The following is a 19,844-nucleotide window of genomic DNA, read 5'->3' as shown; positions in this document are numbered from 1 at the left end:
CAAACATGTCTTGCTACAAAGCACCAAGCAAAAAAAGCAGAAAGGATTATTTGTTGTTTAATTTAGCGGAGGAAGGCAGTTGATGATGCATAAGTCAGTCTGACACCTAGCAAGTTTTGTGATCCTATTTGTTAATCTTTTTAACTTTCCATTTTATTAGGATAGGGTTTCAAAAGCAAATAGGATAAATGAGATTAAATCTGCCACCCTGAATTACTCTCTTCTGAGTTACGAGCAGAATCACTCTGTGTCAAAGAAGTATAATTATGAGGAAAATGCTGCCTGTGTAATTGTGTGCTTCGTTCAGAAGAATTCGAGATCCATAATTATCTCTAGCATGCCGTGGTGGCGTGTGCTGGCTCTTAATTTCTGCAGTAAACAAAACCATTGAAAGTTCCTCTCCAGGGTAGTTACTGAAGTAGCGTGGCTGGTACCCACAGCAGCTGCAATATTATCCCTCAGGTCTCCTGGTTCGTGTGAGAGATCTAAATTAACTTGAAAGAGAGAACCGATCATACAGTTACTTTTAGAAGAGAAATGCTAGTGCAGTTACCTTGAACTTAAATGTTCAAAATGCACACAAAGGGCGCGGCTTTCTCAGACAATAATTAAGCTGTAATAGAAAGGTCCTGGGTTAGGACTTGGTGGTTTCACTCCTGGATGTCAGTGCATATCAGAAGTTTTGGACTTTAGTTTTTGTCTCAGAAAAATCTGACACTGGTGCTCCACTAGGGGTTTGTACAGTGCTCTCGGCTCTACTAAATTTAGCCCTATAAAAATTGTGATAGACTTCATGCTATGTGATTCCATGGTGAGAGGAGCTGATGACACAAAGACCACAGCCTCTTGAAATTTTGGGTTCCCCAAGCAAAGAAAGTTTTGAATCCATGTGTTGTTTATCTGGCTTCATAACACCTTCTGTTAGGAGAAGCATCTGAAAAGTTCAGCCAGATTTGTCCTCAGAGATGAGTGGTGCTGGAAGCAGATCTCCTGGAGTTCCTGGAAATAAACAGAGTAAACAGAATCTCACTGTAGGGCCTGCTCAGGCATTTCTGCGGCTTCCTCTTCAAAGCAGAGAGTGCAGGGGGTCAGAAGCCAGATTTTTGCGCGATGGGTTAGTAATAAAACAACCTGCCAGACTCGGATTAGAATTTCTGTTGCTTTGCCTAAAATTCCGTGTGCTTTAAGGGAGAGGGATAAGGAGGGAGGATGCATCATGGTTTGTGGATCCTAGTAGCAATTTTATTTTCTTTTTCAGACCCTTTTCCAGTTATGAGTCAGGACTTGATCTCAGATGTTTTTATTGGTCAGCCTAGTTTACAAATGAGGCCTCTTTTATCCCATCTAAAATTTTATGTAATATCTGATGCTGCATAAAGATTCCAAGAAATAAAAATGGAAGGATGGTGAACAGACCTTCTGGCTAATATGTACAATGACTCAGTCTATCCTTCATTCCAACTTCCGTGAAGTATTTTCAGATACACTATTTACCCATTAAATGAGCTGTTTAGTTTAGCTTATGGCTAAAGTTTTTCCTAGTATTTGATGTGTTTGTTGGGAACATGACAAAGTAAATCACGAATGAGAACATTAACAAATGCTTACATTAATCATCTGAGACAGTTTCTCTCACATAGTCTTGCTCTGAGTAAGGAGTTATCTGTAATAAAGGGTTATCTGTAAGAAAGAGTTTCCTGTCCCTTCACTTGCCAACTTACTTGACTTTACTGCCAAGGAAATCTCTCCTCCATGCTTGACAAGCAGTGGGTAACTTCATGATCTTTCTCTGTGTAGGCAATTTCTTCATGGGAAGAAATGAAGTCAGTAATGCCCATGCTGAATCTAATTTTACTATAATTTAAAGGGAGGAGCCTTTCCCTGGGTAGAATTTATTCTATAACTGCTTATTTCAGGATTTATTTTCCTTTCCTCCAAAGGAGCTGGCAGGAACCATTGTTAAGAGACGGGCCCACAGCTTGCTTGGCATGGTCACCACAGCACATTTTATGGCAAGAAAGGAACTGCTTTTCCTTAGCTCTCAGTCATCATCAGCTGCTTCAAGGAAAACTGAGCACTGCAGCGAGTTGGTATCACCTTGCTGAAGGCTGAAATTCCACTTCCTGGGGACAGGAAAGGTTGCAGGGCAACTCACAGAGCCCAGCTGTCTCCAGCCGGGTCTGTCTGAGCTAGTCCATCACCTTTGTCTGCCACAAGGCTCGCTCCTGTACCCAAGCTCCATGAGCATCTGGATGAGATCCCAAATGCAAAAGAAACACAGAGATTCTGCCCTCCTCCACAGAGCTCTCAATCCTTTCCTGTTCTCCTAGTAAGTATTAATTTCCAGGCCGTTTCCCTGTTTGCCCCTCTCAAGGCCGGTCCCAAGGAACCCCATGCTTCTGCTCCCTCTCTGTGGGCTGTAGCAAAGCATCCATACTCAAGTGGGAAGGGTTAGTTTTTCCTTCTCCCCTAGTCAGCCTCAGGGTTTGGCCCCAGCCACAGACATGTCTTGGCTCTCCAGTTCATTCACGCTGGGTAGGATTTTTCCATCTTTTACTCACTCCAGTCCAGACTGAATGAAACACACACCAGTAAAGGTTCTTTTAAAAGCAGTTTGCAGCAATGCAATGTTAAAAGCCTAGCTGCAAAGAGGAGGAGAGTGCAAAATAATCTCTTCCTGCCTGCTCACAAAGAAATGGGAGGAGAAAATGTGGTGCCCTTTTAATGCTGGCCGCAAGAGCGTTTTTAACAGTGTCTCTTCAAGGTCAGTAACACCATTCTCAGCTGTTGAAAACAGCACATCAGTAGCACAAACAGTGCCAATTAGATTTGGGAAAAGGCTGGGTGTTTGTTGTTTTTGTTTGTTTGTTTGTTTTCTTTATCTCTGCAGCCTGGCAGACAACCAGATGCAACTGTACACATAATTCAGGCAAAATGTGATCCAGAATATGTGGGCTGATGTTTGATATATGCTAATGGCAGCAAGGTGTTGCCGTGGAATGGCGTCTGCACAGCAGCAAAGTGGGGTCCCTAGCTGTCAAGGCAGGAGGAAATCTAAAGAGCTGCTAAGTCAGGGGTCTTACTTTTGTCAGAGAGATTCTTTGTCCCATATTTTTCCTTATTTATATCTGCAAGATTAATAAGATTAATTGGATTTTCCCCCTCAGCTACTCTGTAGCACCAAACCTCTTTATGCAGAACAGAGACGTAAATTTGGTCTAGTGTTTAGAGATAAGCTTTAGAGAGGCTGTAAATGGCTAGTGAATAAACACTGCTTTTCAGTAGATAAAGTTGCCTGTAGGATAAGCTTTCTCCTATCTTGGTCCTGCCTTCCTCTGCTGGTGGGAAGTGTTCTTTGCAGCTAGATCAATTGTCCTATAACAACAGGCCTTTCTACATTGTCTTTCCTGAGTCTCCTAGTTTTTCTCCTTTACTTTCTGTTCCTCTCAGATACGTGTGCTGGGTGTGCAGCAAGCCTTTCCAGCGTTTCTGAAAGGTGCTCACATGGCAGATGCCATCCACTTTCTTTTCGGCCTTCTTAGATTCTGCTGACACCTGCAGAGCCCATGCTCGGTCTGACCAAACTTTCTGCTGGGGAGAGGTTTTGAAGTGTTGGTTGTGAGCATTATTTAAAGTTGAAAACCACTCGGGAAGGTGCTGGGGGAAGCAAGTGTGCTTCCCTTTGTACCTGCTGGGGAGATCAATGGTTTAAGAATCCTATTCTGCTTTATGCCAATGAGGATTGAAAATAACACCAACTGTAACAAGCCTATATACACAATAAACAGAAACGCAACAATAGGATGCAGCTTTTACACAGAGAAGCAAAATGCCAGGTTGCAAATAAAGCAATAGGGTTGCAAAGTCCTACAAGCCACGTGAGCAATTGTTGCTTTCTGTTCTATGGAATAAAGCGTCCTTATAAAGGGTGGCTGCAGTGTACTTTAAATCACTGAAACTGGCTCTATTGAAATTTCTGTTGTTAAATTGCAAATTCAGCCTTGCTGAATGGGTGGTGGGGAGGTGATGAGACTGCTTTTCTCTGTGATGATGGTGAATGGGAAGAAACTACTTGATACAGCCAAAAGAACCCTTACCTATAATTTTTCTCCTCCACAGGTGCCCCTGGCTGACAAAAGCCATCTCACCAGCCATCCCAGTGTACAATGGGCTCGTGTTCTTGTTTGTACTGGCAAACTTCAGCATGGCAACTTTCATGGACCCTGGGGTTTTTCCACGAGGTAAGAGAAAATGGGACTGGTGGGTGGTCCTCCTTTTTTTTTTTTTTTTTTTCTGGTAATCTTTCTTGTTTATGTATTTACTTATTTTTTACACTGAACTGGCAGTAGAATTGGAATGGTAGTGAAGTGCTGGATACCCTCATCTGAGCTGAGAGGTGTCAGTTGTCCTTGCACTTGCTCAGGCTGGCAGTTGAGGGCACAGGGCTGCATAGCATGGTTCTCGTTTGAGTAGCTCTCCTGACTGATGTGATTGCAATTGCCATCCCCTGTGTCATGCTGGCACATTGGATTTAAGTTACTGTCTTCACAATAGGAAGTTGAGCATGGTGGAAGGGAGAGGCTGATCTTTCTGAAAGAGCTTCATCAAAGCAGACCTTCCTTCCAAAAAGCCTTAAAATAAATGCATAAGCATTGAATGCTAAAAAAAATAATGATTAAAGCTTGCCTTAGAGCATCTAAAACTTATACATTTAGAAAGATATGCCTGCTTAAATTAGTACTGATGCACAACTGATTAAATAGGATAAAGATCACTCGACTCTTATAATAGGAACCACAGTGGAGCTACCTCTTTTAACACATCCTAATGAGAGAATTATCACCTCGTTTTATCTGTCTTCCAATAATTATTCACATGCAGTTTGCAGCAGAGACTGCTCTAGGCAGTCTTGCTAAACCAGTGGATCTCTGCTCTCTTCAAGCTGTTCTTACCCACCTCTACTGAGTGAATTCAATACCTGTTTTGAATTGCTATTGTACCTGACAAGAACAAGGTACCTGTCCTGCTGGCTTCTCTGAATAGTGGGTGCCAGGTTTCTCCAGGTAGCAGGGTCTAATGATGAGCATCTCTCTGTCATTCCTTTCAGCTGAAGCTTTTGAACCCCTGAAGTGTTGCAGCACTCCAGTTGAGGAAATAATTGTGTGTAAAGGCAATATTCAGTCATTTGTACGGGATTATATGATGCAGTGTTTAGCTGCCCAAAGTTACATATAGGTGATAGAGAGATTTTCAAAAGAGCTGAAACATAGAGCTTTTACCGAGATTTCCAAAATAGCTGAAACACATAGAGCTTTTACCTGGCTTCCTGCACTTTTCCGTTCCTCCATCTCATCAGAGACAACAGTGGTTGAATATGCTGTGGGTGTGACGTTATTGAACGCATCCATGCTTTTTGCCTTCAGTAGGGGAAGAGCTAGAACAGCATTGTTCAGTTTTGAAAGTCACAGTCTGGCAATCTAATATTGTGCGATGTAGTTCCCTCAAAGTGGAGCCTGCTGATGGGCACTTACTGTGCTCTAAGAGTGATCAGTACGAAGCATATCGTGAATTCACACCTTCCTTTACACTTCTCTAACTTCTTGCAAATAAGCTCTTTATTTGGCCTTTGCATTTAAAGGAGAAAAGGACAGGGAGATCAAATGGAAACTTGGAAACATTCTCATCACCTTTCTTCCCTTCCCAGCTGCTTTAACAAAATGGAGTCAGGAGCAAAGCAGGAAGAGGGGGAGTTTCCTACAGCTTCCCTTTCTTCCATCCTTTTCTCTTCATTTGTGGCCTTGGCCATTTCTCTCTATGCAGTGTATGTTTGTACTTGGTCTGGAGGAGGTTGGGAATGAGGGAAGTGGGGAAAAGGCAAGAAAAGGAATGGGAGTCATCCTTGAAGAAAGTGATGAGGTAAGAGTGTAAATGTGTGAAGGAAGCAATCTGATAAGGAAAAAAAAAAAGATGGAAAAGACTATAAATACTAGAGCTGGGAAGAAAGGGGAGCAGATGTTATTTCAGATCGCAAGTGTACATGCTAAAAAAGCTATCACCACCCCACGCCACCCGCAGAGCTGCCAACCCAAAGAATTCAAAAATTGTAGGAGTGATTTAAAATGAATATACAATGGATCTCTTTGCTTTCTGTTCTTGAAATTGCAGATTTAATCTTCTTAATTTTCAAGCTTTTTAGCACATTTCTGATGGTTGCAAATTTACTTCAAAAACAAAAGAAAAAAGCAATACAAAAGCAGAGAGTCTTTTGAAACCACATGATTCCTTTAAGAAAGCTGCCAAAAATCATAAGATATGTTATATAAACAGGAGATTTGGCTGCCTTGTGTCAGTGGATAAGAGTACGAGAGTCTGTGTAGTAAGATAGTGTCTTCTACCAATGTATTCTTCTGCTCAGATGACTGAAGGCTGGTGATAAAGACTTATCTAGCTGTATCCCATGAGCTTACAGATTCTCTGGCAAAGAGAATTTGGGGCACAGATGAGAAGTAAACCCAGCTTTTTCTTGTATTGTTGAAAAGGGCCAGAATTAAACTCCCAGTTCCATTACTCCTTTTTTGAATCATTTTGTAATTTGCTGTCTCTCTGAATGATCCTGTTATGAATCAGGATTGGCTCTGTGCAAGTGAGTTGCCAGTGACACGCTAAAATGAATGACAAGAAAGGGAAGTATTAAGTCATTGAAATTGGGGCCTCCCTGACAAATCTGATTTACAGTCTAGATTGATAATGGCAATATGTGTTTCTGGCTAATTACAGATACCAACCACAAACTGTCTTCCAGTGCTTTTTATGTGAATCTATTTTATAAAAACTCTTCAAGTGTGTGTCAGTTCTGCAAATTCAATGTATTTATGTAGGTATACACCTATATAGGTATATGGGTGTATTTATAGGTATATACAACGTACAGACTTTTTGTCTGCATGTCTGCATAGTAAGTATTTTTACAAGAACTTAAATGGTTTGACCATTCTAGTATCTTGTTTTTGTATGCCCACAATTGTATTTTGCAGCATGGACCACTTTGTTGTAGTATTGAAGAACCCACAGATTGTATTTATAGAAGTGCCCTTAGGGATTTAGAGTCTAGCTCCCACTAAGAGTCCCACTGATTAGTTATGAAGGAAAATTATAGGGAACGGTGCCAGTATGGCAGTCTGCTTCCATGCACAAACATTAACCCAGAGAATATTCTTGCAAGGTAAATATTGTAGCTGAGTCAGATCCCAAGCTCATCTGAGTGAAGGGAGAAACTCCTCCTGAAGTCAATGGAAATTGGATCATTTTAATAAGGATAACACATCTAGAGAAGATTTAATATAGAACTACATGACAGTTATTGATGCCCCACTGGGATAATATTATCAAATTTTGTCTAATTTGGAGGCAGTCAACCAATGCCAACTGCACTGCAGTGTTTAACCAGGTGTTAAATAGATGTGAACTAGTTACATATTCTCTGTCAAAAGGAAACAAATAAAGATTGCAGGTATCTAGAATAAAAGATGAACTTCCATGTACATCATTCTCATTTTTCCTTTTCTTCCCAATATATATTTGTCCATTCTAGACTGGCTTTTATTTTTTGAATTTATTTTTAAATGGTCTGTTTTCTCAACAGGGCAGCGCTTAGTGGAGATGATCACCCATCCACCACAGGGTTGTCCATAATAACATAACTCTGCCATATTGTCATTCCAATCTTACTAATGGCAAAAAGAGGTTAAATGAATAGCCAAAGGTCACAGAGTGAGAAAATTAGGAGATAGGACTTCCTGACTTCCAGTCCTGTGCTCAGGTCACTAGACCATACTGCCTTTGAGGGAGGTGAGATCTTACCAGTTATATACAGCTACTAAAGTAAGAGCGTTCAGGGCACGCGCTGAAGAAGAGAGCACAGGGTATGCTATAAGGAAGCAGACACTGGTACAGGGCTCATTGCGGGCACACAAATTGCTTCTCACTGTGGCATTAGGTTCCCTGGAGCAACTGGTCTTTGGGATGGTGGGGGGCTGACACTAGAGTGCTTGACAAAACACCACTCTGGGTCATCTGGGTTAATTTTGGGGTTTGAGCTAGCACAACCTTCTTTTAATAACCTTCTTTTAATACTGGTTGATGTAATTTCTTTTGTTCTATGTGCCGGTAGACTAGCATTGAATTAATCCTGAAAGCAGAACTTCTTGCAGCAAGGGCTTGGGTGATTTCTGGATTTCCATCCCCTCTTTGACTCTCATCTTGTTCATTCCGGCTGTAACTGCTGGCTAAGATAAGACTCAAACACTTCTGTTTGTCCAGGATTTGGACTGGCTGCCTGGCGTTCCCATGGGAGCGTTGCCTCGGGTGCCGAAATGAGCCCAGATCACTGAAGTGTTCTGCAGCCAGGACAACCTGTTCTGACAGTCCATCACTTCCACAGCTCTCTGTTTCTCTGACAAGCCCAAGAGCACATGCAGTGCCCCTATATCCAAGGCACTTCCTGGATTAGATCTTTCATCTTTACCCGCTGTTATTTCCACTAACTTTTAGTTTTGCATTGAGCAGCAGATGAAGATGAAGATAAAGATGATGACTTCCGAGCTCCACTCTACAAGAATGTGGAGATTAAAGGAATCCAAGTACGGATGAAATGGTGTGCCACCTGCCACTTCTACCGTCCTCCACGCTGCTCTCACTGCAGTGTCTGTGACAACTGTGTTGAGGTAACCGTTCTGTTGGTTGTGTTGGCTGTGCCTCAGTGATGGGGTTGCATGCACTACTGGAAATGTGTAGATGGGTACTTCCCCCAGTATTTCAATTTTTGAAAGTTCCCAGCTCTAGCCTTGTTGATGGTCTCCTACCAATTGGTATCATTTGGAACATAGCCCTCAGTTATGATGTATGTTACATATGCAGTAGCGCTTGATGTCAGCTTTGTTGCCAGTGATAATTAGGTTAAAAGTTTATAATCCTGGCTATGTCTTCCTGGAGGTAGTGTAGGGATCATGAATGTATAAAAAGGGGTGAATGGGAGAGTTCATGCAGAGGCAGAGTTCAAGAGAGCAGAAAATCCAGGGTGAACCGTTCTAGCTTGTCTGCTTGCCCACTAATGTAGGCACCAGTTTGTTCCAAATTAAATGATGAACCCTAAGCTCACTGGGTGCACATGAACTTCAGGAAAACCAAACTCAGAATCCAGTGAGTAGGTCCCCAGTCAGTGGTAGGGCTGTACGTTTGTGTCAACACCCCAGCTCAGACCATGAACTCAGTCATGCCTCTAATGTTGGTCCCTTTGAATTATGGGCCTTTCATGTTTCATGGTAGCCCTGTGGTCTCAGTGAAGCACACAGGATTGAGAAAAAGAAAATCCCCAAACAGTAAGGTGTGCTTTTGGGCTATAGATGTCTCCTAAACTTCTAAGTACAGAGTGTATTGCCAGGGGGAATATTTTTATTGCTGAGCTAAAAATTCCACTTGTTGAGGATACTTCTGCTGCAAGTTCTGTAGTTTTTGTTGTTGTTGTTGTTGTTTTCAATAGGAAGATGAATTTTTTAATATGTCTAAAATATATTCAGCTATGCCATTAAAATGAAAGAAATTGCTAATCAGAAAGGCAAAAAATACCATCGTCAGCTGGAATGCCGTATACACCATCTTTGTACTAATCCTTTTTGCCAAAAGCAAGGAAATAGTCCCAAAGAAAGCAGCACAGCTACTTGTCTGAGAAAAGCTGACTGGGTTTATCTTGTGTCAGTTATTTTCTCCTCCAGGGCAACATATATCTAAGTTATAATTAGCTGGAAGCAGCACTGTGCCTACTAAACATCTATAGATAGGACAAGCCTGTTCTGTTGTGGAAGACCTTAGAAGAATGCTGTGTCTGAGAAGATGGAGAGTCGGGAGCTACTGAAGACCCTGGGTGGAAGGAAATAGCCACAAACTATTCATTGTCACACAATTTCATTAGACTGCTGTGAATTGTTAAATAGAGCTAGATTTTTCATAGAAAACCTGACTCATATATTCCTAAGTTTTAAAACATAAGTGTTTTCACTAATTCTAGATTCCAAGGATTGTTTAGATGATGATAAATTCTGTTGTCCCATGGAATTTCTTTCTTCTGCCCTCCCCAGTGGCTCAGCATGAAAATCCATTTTCAACTAATGAAGTTTTCTCAGAAAAAAACGATTGCCCAGAACTCACTGGTATAAACACTTGCAATTTCATGCTGCCATAGGGCCTCCAGGGGAGTCAGTTCTGCAGCAGAAATGAAAATGGGAGAGATTCCAGAAGTAACCTAAATAAAAAAGCAGAACACAAGGTGACTTTTCCTAGCTCTCAAGAAGCTTTATGATGGTCAGATCAGTTCAATGTGTATTACTGTTCTGGTGGGCAAGAAAGAAACTCTGCTTGTATAATTAAATTGTGACTGCTGTGAATGAATACAGGCAGAAAGCATTAATGACTTCTGAATTAAGAAAAAGTGATCTTAAACACTGTAGTTTATTGATTCTTGTGATCCTAATTTCCCACTCACCTGTCTATTCTAGAAGAGCTTGAGGACAGTGGTAAGAGGGACTCTGCTGGCTTTTCCATGGGGGACCCATTCAGGGTTGTAATTGACATCTTTTCACTTTCAGTCTAGAATGCGCTATGAAAGTTCACAGCCCAAAAAACTTTTGAGCCAATGTGGTAAAAATAAGCTAACAACAAAAAATGGCAACATATGCAGAAATAAAATCAGTTAAAACCTAAAGCCCGCTGTGACCAGATGGACTCAAAAATGAATCCATGACGAAAGTAGTCAGATTTCTGTTTTCTTTAATGAAGTGTTCACAGTGGGCATTCATGTAGTTTCATAATCTGTGGATATTTTAGGCAGTGTACAACCAGATTCACAGCATAGACACATGCTATGTCAGCATTGTAGCCTGAAATGATCTTCATTAAATTGCCTCTGTGATTTTCTAACGTGCTTTGAGAAAGTTCTAAGCCATTTATTGTATTTTGTCAATTTTTGGTAAATACGTTGTGCAGACTTTACAAATATAAAAATTGCTTTGTCATCATTGGAGAATGTTTAAAGATAGCATTACCACAAAACAAAGAACAAACAATTAATGTATTGATGTAATTGGTGCGTAATATCTGCTCTGAACAACACAGAAATAGGAAGGGCTTATTTCTCTGCACCTGATCTTCTTTTCACTTATGCACATCTAGAATAGTCACATTGAAGGCAGTGGATTTACATGGTTATAAAACTGTGTAAAGGCTCTTGAAAGATGTCTGTGGGCTGACCTCATAAATCTGTTAAAAGGCATGTGACTTTATAAGGTACTTTGAACTTCTGATGGGGACAACTGGTTAGTTTGGGGTTCGTAGCTATCGATCTAGTTGTCCAGAACTTTGCCTGTGTCTTAGCCAGATATTGCTTATTTGGAGGGATCTGCTTGGTAAAAGAAAAAAAAAATAGATTTTTTTCATGAGGCCCACTATTATTTAAAGTGGATTCATTCAGCTTACGTATAAATACAGAAATGTGGGGGAGAGAATTCTGAAGCCAGTATTGCATCTTCAAAATATTATAGGTTATGATAACTTTATTTTAATTGACTCCTCGTGCTAAGGATGACAAAAAAGTCAGTGCTTCTGCTACCAGCATATAAATAGCATGTTTTTTATTATTTTATATTCTCTCTTTGAATTCTATAACCTCTGAAGTAACTCTCTCCATTCATAAATATAGAAACCACTTGGTCCTTATAAAGAGTGTGTTTGTAAAGGTGCAGAACTAGCCTGATGTGTTTTTACATGGCAATGGTTCAGATATATCTCTAAAAAAACGTATTTCCTTTCACTGTTTGGATATTGTTCCGTCTCTTCCTTTCTTTACAAGGATTTTGACCATCACTGCCCGTGGGTCAACAATTGCATAGGACGGAGGAACTACCGCTATTTTTTTCTCTTCTTGCTGTCCTTAAGTACGCACATGGTTGGAGTATTCACCTTCGGTCTGATCTTCGTATTAAACCATATGGAAAAGCTGGGAGCAGCTCACACCACCATTACGTATCCTTCTTCTTGGTTTTTGAAGACACAAGGTGACCTTGAGGAAAATGTGAAAGTGTTGATATGAAGACTTGTCTTCCTGGAACTGGTGCAGATTTACTCCTCTCCTGATTCCCATTGCTGTTCCTCTGTAAATGCTTAGTACAATTTTTCCTCTGTACCCATCTGACCTATGTAACCATTGATTATCCCCAAAATGTTAGCCAACCTTTTGTCTGTCTCAGCCATTGTGAAGGCAAACCAGCAAAAAGATGCAATGCCTCCCTGTATTTATTTCAAACTGGTGCGAATCTGCGCTGCTGGTACTGTTTGCTGTATTTAAAACAGATAATACAGTAGAGTTCACCCTGGAGGCAGTTCCCCTTTGTGCTACTGTAATACATGAAGCCCTGTCTCTGAGGGGTGCTACTCACACTGATAGTGTAGGGCAGAACAGTCTTTACGAGATGGTTCAAGCAAGAATCAGTAAGTTCACTTTATTTTTGAACCATCTCAAGAATAAGGACCCTGGCTAGGAACAGATAGACTTATGATAAAATTTAATTAGCCTAAATAAAGGTGAGGAACATGCTCCCTATTTCCAAGATTTTTTCTGTTTTTCCTCTCCCTGATCTTCATGACATCTTTTTCCTTTCACTCACTCCAGTTTCTTTAACTCCTTGATACAGAATGGCTGTCATGTGTGTGGCTGGGTTATTCTTTATTCCAGTCATTGGTCTCACTGGTTTTCATATTGTTCTAGTGGCCCGAGGGCGCACAACCAATGAACAGGTAAGAAACAATCCTTTCTCTGTGTTTGTTGCTAAAATGTTGATTTGGGAAGGAAGGTCAGCTTGGTTAAATAAAAAAAATAAAAAAAAACCCATATCTTTACAGTAACACTTTGATTGGAGCTTTTGTGGGGATCTAGGAAGGTTGCCTAGTTTTTCATTTTTTTTTCCTGAATGCACTACAAACAAAGGTTTCCCCCTTCTCTTAGCCACAAAGTCTTATTTACCATTTAAAATCTACTTATGGCCTTGAAATAGGTTTTATGTGGTGAGTACCGTCAACCCCAGAAGTTCAAACTTTATGACTCAGACTGAACAAATCATGAGACTGAATGAAAGAAAGGAAAAGATTAAATCATATTTTTGCCCTGTCTCCTGGTATTTTGAACTCCCCCAGCAAACCCACACTGCACATAACAAGGTCTGAGCTAGCTCTTTGTCTTGCTCTCTTTGTCTCTCTTGTTCTTGTGCATACACACACACATGCACAGAGGCCAGTGGACCTAACTTGTTTTCCTTCTCCAAACCAAGTGCCAGCACAGCATCTTGTGCCAAAAAGCCTGTGAAACTTCAGTTCCCTTACAGTTACTCACGTGTATATAACACACAGCCGCTATGTGGGTGATCCAGACCTATACGCATGCACACGTGAATAGCATGAAACAGATGACAGAGATCTAGTCATGAGATTGATAACATGCCCCTGCCACTTGTAAGGGGTAGCTCAGTTACAAAGCGTGATGCTGGGGCATGCAACGTGCCAGTATGCTGCACACAGTACTGTCAGCCTTCTGCCCAAGGCTGATTAATTGTGGATATCCCAATGCTTTACCCTTTTACAGCTCCAAAGTTGTGCTCATACACCTGTTTTTTTTGTTGTTGGATTTTGTTTGTTTGTTTGTTTGGTTGGTTGGTTGGTTAACGTTTCCCACCACCACCACCTCCTCCTCACTTTTTTGACTGTTTTCGCACACGTGTTTATGCTGCTCTTGCATCTATGGACTCTCTAGCCCATGCAGAGCAGCGCGCTGTTCTGGCTCTTGCAGGCTGATGAATACTTATGTAGCTTGTCTAGCTGCTGCACAGGCTGTAAGTGTTGAAGACATCTGTCTGAGTCTAGGCCTTTGTAAACTGGGATGAGGTTGTCTCCCATCCCACAATAGACAATAAAAGCTTTTATCCATGAATAGTGTGAGAAGTTAACATAAGCAAAGAATCTGAAGTCATCCTGAATTGTTGCCTAACATGGCCTTTGAACAAAGCCGGCTTACTGTAGCTGTAAATCTTTAAATGCTTTTCTCTGCCCATCTTAGTCTTGATTGGAGTCAGCTGCTCTTCATTCTAAAATTGATTTTGGCCAACTATTAAGTTTGATAGTGCTAACAATAGTGGCATGAAACCCAGGGCATTTTAGCCTTTTAGCCCAAATCATGTTGTCTTAGGCTCATCTCTGTGCAGGGATTAAAATAGCCCTTGAAAATTTTAGGCTGAGGAGGAAGGAGAAATTTAATTTAAAAATATATATCTAATTCTTGTATTTCTGGCTACACTGGCATTTAGATAGGTTGAGAATTTTGCATTTAACTTGATTGAAATAACTATTGGAAAAAGCATCCTAGCTAGCTTTGGTTTCCTGAGCTACCAAACCACTAGAGATTAACTCATCTTCCTGTGCCATTTTCTGAAAATCAAATATAATGTTGTCTTAATTTCTGCCTAGTCATGTGTACCACATAGCTGGAACTAGAGGATGGTTGTTCCCAGCCTTCAGGTGCCTTTCACAGGAGGGTTATCTAAGTCATTAGGACACCAGACCAGGAGTGATAGATAAGAGATCTGCTTTGCCATTGCTTTAAAACATTCAGTTTTCTCCTGCAGTCTTACTATTGATCTGTTTTCTCACACTGTTAGTTATCTGCTGTCAGGTCCCCAGTTAATATATGCTCACCTACACTTGTCCTCTTTTCTGATTACATTTTATAGGCCAGTGATGCAGACATTTGTGGTGTTCTAGTTGTACAGTTTTGGTAGTTGTTCCTTTTGCGGTTTGTAGGTTTTGAGCATTCATAGTAGACAGACTGTGACTTAGGTGTGCATAGTGGCTGAATTTAGATTCTTGTGAGCTTTCTGAATGCCTCTGAAAGTCTTTAATGGAATCAAAACAACCAACATCTGGTCGTAGCCTGGTATTTTTAGTTTCTGAATAGTTAATAAATACCCTTTCTTCTGAGACTGCTTTCTCTCTCTATCTCAAACTACTTTAGAAACCAAATTGATATAATTAGTAATGTAATCTGTGAGTTAGAGAAATTTTATTTCCATGTTGTGTTTGAGAAACTGGACAGAGAGAGATGAAGTTGCCTTGCCAATATCTGGCAGCAAGTCAGTTTAAGCCCAGGAACGAATGTAGATTTGCCAAATGTCCCAGGCCCATGCTTTAGTCATCATGTTACTCTTCCAGCACTCAGAACTTCCAACATTTCTCTCTTGGCCTTTTAAAGAGTTCTATGGAAGATCAAAGAAGCCAGCATAATATATTGCAAAATCATTTAATCGTTGGTATTTTATGTGCAAGTAATTAAAGTGTTTCTGGTACTCTTTAAACTTGGTGCTTGATCAGGACTATGAGTTGATTAAAATGCATTACTTGCAAAAAGCAACAGTAATGCTTTTAACGGCAACCACTATTAATCTCTCTGGCTTTATTGGTATTTATCCCCATATGGTTACTTTCAAGTATCTGCCTGTTGAGTGCAAACCCTGTATAATGCTTGTGAAGCTTTGAATATATCTTGCCAGTCTAATGAGACTTGACTTTTATTAAAGTAGCTAATTTCCAAGCAAGCATTGTAATCACCAGGGAGTTCCTGGCACCCTCCCACATAAGGCAGTGGTTCATACTGATTGCTGCTAGGGATAGGATGCTGTTTTAGTAGAAACATTGATCGCATCCAACATAGAGAATGTAGAATTGACACTCCTTTTTGTCTGGAGGGGACTTGCCAGGGTAGAGGAGTGGAGGTGACCAGGGAAGGAAAGGGACAAAAAAATGAAGTCAGGCTGACAGCAGGCACAACTCTCATGCGGAAACAGCATTGGAAGGTGAACGTGACAGCTTGGAAATATACTGGGCTCACAGTGTGTTGGGGAAGGAATCTTTTGTTGGTGTGCATGCTGGCTAGAAGTGGCAATTGCAGGTGGTGTGTTAGAGAAGGAGGGAAAAGGAGCAACATTCGAGGTAAAATGGTCTCCTGTTTGGGAAGGACAGTAGTGTTAGAACAAGGAATACTTGTCCCTGGCTTTCTGAGGGCTGGATGATGAGTATTATTTAACAAGAAGCTTGAGCACTGTCCTGAATATGTTTCCAGGTGACAGGTAAATTTCGAGGGGGAGTGAATCCTTTTACCCGAGGATGCTGTGGAAATGTGGAACATGTGCTCTGCAGCCCTTTGGCTCCCAGGTAAGGGAAATGCTCTCAGCTGGGAATAATGGAGGTGGAGGAGTTGTTGGGACAAAGGGAAAAAACATGCATTGTTGGGCTCACAAGTGAAAGACAATTAATGAAATGACAGGGAAGTAAAGCAAAACTCTCCAGAAGTCTCTGTGGTAGCTGCTTCACTGTTGCATGGCTGTAACCTGTCAAAGCAGTTGCTTTCTTCATGTAATTCATAATCCTCATCCCAGAAATATGTATTTGGAATGAGCAAATCAAATTATATCAAGAGCTGATAGCTTTGTCTCACCAACTTGTTCATCCAGTGAATTTCAGTAACAAATTTCAGTAGGTTAATCTTATTTCCAAAATGACTTTTTGCATTGTCCGAGTATAGGTGAGGGATTCTAGTCTACTAGAAAGAAAGAACGAATCTAAAATTGGCCTTTCCCCTTGAGACTTGAATCTAATTTAAGGCAGCTGTGGTTTTCAATCTCACTGGCACTTTCATTATCATAAAACAGATTTTCAACCAGGTCTACATTATGGACCTTAGGATTTTATTTATGGCTTTCTATTTTTGAGGAAATAGATTTATCCCTTCACATCCTGAAATCAAGATTTTAATGCAATAGATAGATGGAGTATAAATATCCTAGATGCTGAGCTGTCCAGTCTGTATACGTGTTAATTACAAGAAGACTTATTTGAGCTTTTTCAGGGTGCTGAGCAATCCCAGGCACCAATACCACTATGTGTCTTTTTACTTTATTTTATTTTGCTGTGCAACAGATAAGTTCTAAACGTCTGTTACTTGTATTAAAGTGAAGACACTGCTTCTCAAACTTACCAAAACTTAAAAATCGGGTCAAGATATTTTAAGAGAATTCAATATTAGAAGTTGGGATATACTCATGTTAAGAGAGGTGCGTGAGTAATATCATCATTGCTATTCTCAGACTTCTAGCAAGCAGTATTTTTCTGTTTTGGGAAGACCTGTTCAAATTGTCCTGTATATTGTAAGTCACTGAGCCATCATTACCAGAATGTCCTGTTCACTAGATAAAACAGAGAAAGCCTGTGTGTGTATTTTGATATTTGTACATGGTACAACCACTGCCCAACTGCGCTCACAGAATTATAGTCCACGGGAAATAAATTAACTGTCTAAAATCAGCCATTTCCCTTCAGATTTGTTGCTTGCTATAGGCCTGTTTCTTTTTCCTCCATTTATTTGAACACTCTAAACAAGCTACAGAAACAAGTCACAATGTGGTAAGCTAGAACTGACAACACATCATCTTCTCCATGTTAATTCCCCATGTGCTGGGTCTTATTCCCCCAGTCTCCACCTTCCACCGCAGGGAAGCTGTTTCATGTTAACTAGGTAAGCTCTAGTAAATCAATTCCATTGGTGGTAGGCCTCTCTTTCTGTCTTCACATGAACTGTGCAACTGTGTTCTTGTCCATCAGTGCTTCAAAATTTGCTTTTCTCTTTTGTTTTTAATGCATCCTCTCCTTTTGCTCACTAAAAATCTTTTTTATCGCTTTTTAATTATTACCTGGGCTGACATCCATTGAAATAAATGGAGCTTGCGTATGTAGATTCTACCACATCCTTAAATCATCCCCTGGAAGTAGGAAGATTTTCTTGTCTCTATGCCTAGTTGTTAGGTTGTAGTTTACTTTAATGATGACTGTTGAACAATTAATCAGGTATATAGTCGAGCCCAAGAAGAAGCAAGCTGTGAGCGTGAAGCCTCCTTTCCTCAGACCTGATTTATCTGAACGACAAATCACAGTGAAGATCAGTGACAATGGGATCCAAGCCAACCTCAACCGGAGCAAGGTAAGGTAGTCTTCAAGCACTTCTTTTGAAGAGCATGTCTTAAGTGTTATCAAGCCTGGAAATAACTTTATCATTGAAAGTCTTCTTGAGATAATGCATCTCATGGAAAAATTGACGGAGATTAAGCCCTTGTCTTACACTTTATCTTCTGAAAGTAACACAGATTTGATAACAGCAGCTTTTGATCCAGTAACAGCCTTCTGGGCATCTTTTGGAAGAGGCTGTTGTTCTTTGCAATAGTTAGTTACTTTATGTCCCAAGACTTTGCACCTCCTGGTGTTCAAATTAATTTTAACTAACTTACCATGTTGTGGGAACCAGGTCAGCTGTTCTGCTTTGAGGAAAGTTACAAACTTCCAGACTGTAGGGAGGTTTGTGGTCCAGTGAAGAATATTGTGTCAGAAGCTGAGTTCTCCACTCTCCTCTTGTTTGTTTGTTTAATTTTTCCTGACATGAAATAGAAATAAGGATTATAAAAAAGTAGTGGATTCATTAGAAGCCACTTTGTAAGATTTTTGTGGTGGACAGTTACTTGCTGAGAGCTACCTGGAAAGTTGCTGGAAAATGCTAGAAAACACAATTGTATTCTACCACATATTAACTAACAACCAGATTTTAGTGGAAGGTGTCCCTGCCCATGGCAGTGTGATTGGAATTAGATGATCTTTAAGGTCCTTTCGAGTCCAAACCATTCTATAATTCTGTGATAACTACATAATTCTATGATTACTGTGATGGTAATGTTATTTAGCGTGCCAAGTAGACTAAGATAATGCATTTAAAATTATACTGACTTGTGATGACAATGCTAATTTCATGTATGACAGCTCTTGTCTGCAGTGAATGCTCAATTATATTTGTTGTTACAGGTAGTTCTCATTCTTTGGTAACTCCAGCACTCTGACACATGCTGTTATCTAACCAAGTTGCGGTAATGATTGATTCTTTGGTCATTTTCAGTCTAAAATTAGCCTGGAAGGTCTGGAGGATAAAAGTATGGATGTGCAGCCACCTCTCCCACCCAAAGGAGATCAAAGCAAGTACTCTGAGCTAAAAGGGCAGCTGGGAACCAGTGAAGGTATAGTTGCATGGATCAGAGTTTTATTTTTAATAATACGAAAACATTTTAGCCTCTTTAAAAGGCTTGTGGTATTCTTTCAAAACAGTAGTGGGTTATAAGAGTTCTGAGCTAGAGGAATAAACAGCAGGAAGGAGAAAAGTCGACTTGAAGTGGCTCATTCAAGCCTAGGCTGGATATTTCATTTCGGTTTGGAGAGTTTTTAAACCCTTTTAAACTCCTTAATTTTTCAATCAGTTTTAAAATGAAAAATGTCATTTTGAAATAAGGAATCAGAAATATTAACGTGAAATGCTTAGACATTGCAAACAATTACTTCATTTATGAAAAGATTAAATTAAAGCTCTGAGACTATTTAAGAAATCTTTTTTGGACAAAACTATTTGTTGAATTCAACCCAAATAACCAGTAATTTGAAATATGGCAAAATTACTACTCACCAAAATACGTCATTTCACTTTAATGTATTATATTTTCTTCTTCTCTTTAGATTGTTGATCTGGCCACAGGCACTGTTATTTCCTCATGGGGCCCTGTTGATTTTGGTGGAATTATACACAAAAGTACTGCAAGTCTCGTTCTTTCCAGCACAGAGCTCAGTTTGCAGAGGGCCATGGATAGCAAGCACTCAGGGATGATAGT

At 40.3% G+C, this 19,844-nt stretch overlaps 1 protein-coding gene across 8 annotated transcripts in view; it reads left to right on the top strand.

Annotated features, from left to right (window-relative positions):
* The window catches only part of ZDHHC8 (zDHHC palmitoyltransferase 8), a 120,371-nt gene that overhangs the window by 82,242 nt on the left and 18,285 nt on the right, over positions 1 to 19,844 (top strand). For 6 of the 8 annotated variants that reach the window (XR_013940403.1, XM_080559775.1, XM_080559774.1 and 3 more), the window contains 8 exons: positions 4,120 to 4,241; positions 8,566 to 8,723; positions 11,900 to 12,072; positions 12,741 to 12,843; positions 16,211 to 16,302; positions 17,621 to 17,662; positions 17,992 to 18,124; positions 19,085 to 19,202. Coding sequence is in view for 7 of the 8 variants with exons in the window: in XM_080559775.1 (XP_080415901.1) it covers positions 4,120 to 4,241; positions 8,566 to 8,723; positions 11,900 to 12,072; positions 12,741 to 12,843; positions 16,211 to 16,302; positions 17,621 to 17,662; positions 17,992 to 18,124; positions 19,085 to 19,202 (941 nt within the window). In the remaining variant the exon portion in view is untranslated. Of the gene's footprint in view, positions 1 to 1,952; positions 2,330 to 4,119; positions 4,242 to 8,565; positions 8,724 to 11,899; positions 12,073 to 12,740; positions 12,844 to 16,210; positions 16,303 to 17,620; positions 17,663 to 17,991; positions 18,125 to 19,084; positions 19,203 to 19,844 lie in introns of those variants that run through there. The other 2 variants (XM_080559778.1, XM_080559773.1) reach the window with 2 other exon arrangements.

The sequence above is a fragment of the Anser brachyrhynchus genome (assembly GCF_964034855.1).
Source record: "Anser brachyrhynchus genome assembly, chromosome: 17".
Taxonomy (NCBI): Eukaryota; Metazoa; Chordata; class Aves; order Anseriformes; family Anatidae; genus Anser; species Anser brachyrhynchus.
This window is presented reverse-complemented; position numbering and strand designations above follow the sequence as displayed.